The sequence below is a fragment of the Penaeus monodon genome, chromosome 29 (genome assembly GCF_015228065.2).
Source record: "Penaeus monodon isolate SGIC_2016 chromosome 29, NSTDA_Pmon_1, whole genome shotgun sequence".
Classification (NCBI taxonomy): domain Eukaryota; kingdom Metazoa; phylum Arthropoda; class Malacostraca; order Decapoda; family Penaeidae; genus Penaeus; species Penaeus monodon.
Genome location: NC_051414.1, coordinates 29,107,713 through 29,109,544, shown reverse-complemented (window position 1 = coordinate 29,109,544; position 1,832 = coordinate 29,107,713). Strand labels below are relative to the sequence as shown.

Below are 1,832 nucleotides of genomic sequence, written 5' to 3'. Positions count from 1 at the left end.
AGGAAAAAAGAGGAGAGAGAAGACAGTGGCCCCCCAAAATGAAAGAGAGTGACTGGCCCAAAGAACGAAAGAAAGGAGACAATGGCCCAATTCAGGCTTCCTTCCCGCCCAAAATAAACGTCTCAGATCGTGAAGACTTATTGATTCGTCCGACTTTTCTGGTGCCCATTTCGAGTCGCTCTTTATAACAGTTTCCGGCGGCCGTCACTGGGCCTGTTTGCCGTTTCTCGTATTTAGGGTTTTGCTGTGTATTTCGCGTTTGCTGTTGACGACTAGCTTTGTTTGGTGAGATTTTGTGTAGAATTTGTTATATTTCATTTTTATTAGAGAGCGACTGTCTTGTGTTATTATGGAAGTAATAATCGTCACTATGAATAATCATAAATGTCATTTCTATTTTCGTAAACACTCTCGTTTCGTTACTCAGTCCGGGTTAATATTAGCGGAAAACTGTTAGCAAGCTACTGGCTCTTTACATATTAAGCCAAAAGGCTTATAATTTTTTTTTTTCGGCGAACAAAAATGAATACGGCCGTCATGATATAATTTGTTCGGTCAATTTGTAACAGTTTAGAGCAGTCAATTTCTCTTGAGCTCTACTGCAGTGATTCCACTACATAAGGACTAAATCGTTTATGTTTCCAGGTCAAGCCCGCTCTGGAGAACATCGAGAGGGCCCACCTAAGCGCAGACGACTTGGCCGTGCCTTGGGCCCCCGCGCTCTACTACGCCAAGTACGACGCAGGGCAGGAGTCCATGCTGGTTCTGGAGAACATGTGTCCCCACGGCTACAAGGTTGAGGATTTCAACAAGGGCCTGAGCTACGTCCAGGCGAAGTCTGCTCTGGTGGCCATCGCCAACTTCCACGCCGCGTCTTTGGCGCTGCAGGTGAAGGAAGGGAAACCCCTCCAGGAGCGGTTCCCGTTCTTGTACTCGGTGGAACAAGCGGTGACCTGTTTCGCATACCTGGTGGAGAGGCTCCTGCCGACAACCCTGGGCTTCTTCGAGTCCCGTAAGAACCGGCAGGAGGTTCGCGACCGCCTGCAGCGTTTCATCAGTGGAAAAGACATAAAGCTGGTGCTGCGCGAGGCCCTCACTCCTTCGGGGAAATTTAACACTCTGCTGCACTACGACTTCTGGTGCAACAACCTCCTCGTTCGGAGCGAGGGCGACGCAACGCATAGCTGCATCGTCGACTGGCAGATGCTAGCCTACGGACTCCCGGCTCTCGACGTGTCCCTCATGATCTGGTCGTCACTCACGCCCTCCGTCAGACGTCAGTACGGCCAAACCCTCCGCTCCGACTACTGGGCGGCGCTCACGTCCAGGCTCGCGAAGTTCGGCATCGATCTCGGGACGCTGGGCTACGGCAGGAAGGATTTCGACGCGGAGTTCAGGGCCGCCGATTTGGTGTCGGGGCTGATCATGCTCGGCAGCACGGATATCGCTTCGGGCTTCCCAGACAGGGAGGAAAGGCATGTCGAGATTATTGCGGATCTTGTTCAGGAAGGAATATATTCTTAGACCCTCGAGGACAATAATATTTTTATCAAGGAGGGAAGGATGCACGAGGAATGTTCAGTGTTGTCTTCAGCAATATACAAAGCGAAACACTGTGGAAATCTAGATGTAGTTTAACATCAAGAGAATAAAATTTCCTTGTTTTTAGCCGTTGTGGCTTATTACCTTTTCTTAAATGACTCACGTTCTGTACGAAATGAACACGGGTTTGTTTAAGCTTACGGTTGTAGTATTCGGCTCAAATACGTACAAGTCCACTGATTAATCCGCCCCTTTTTTTCTGGAGTTTCTCTGTTTCTATATTTATGGAC

General features: G+C 49.0%; 1 protein-coding gene across 2 annotated transcripts in view; it reads left to right on the top strand.

Annotated features, from left to right (window-relative positions):
• LOC119592118 overlaps positions 1 to 1,668 on the top strand; it is a 10,642-nt gene extending 8,974 nt beyond the window's left edge. For both annotated transcript variants that reach the window (XM_037940939.1, XM_037940938.1), the window contains exon 4: positions 646 to 1,668. In XM_037940939.1, coding sequence (XP_037796867.1) covers positions 646 to 1,524 — 879 coding nt within the window. In that variant the 3' untranslated portion in view covers positions 1,525 to 1,668. The remainder of the gene's footprint in view (positions 1 to 645) is intronic.
• The last annotated feature ends 164 nt before the right edge of the window (positions 1,669 to 1,832 follow it).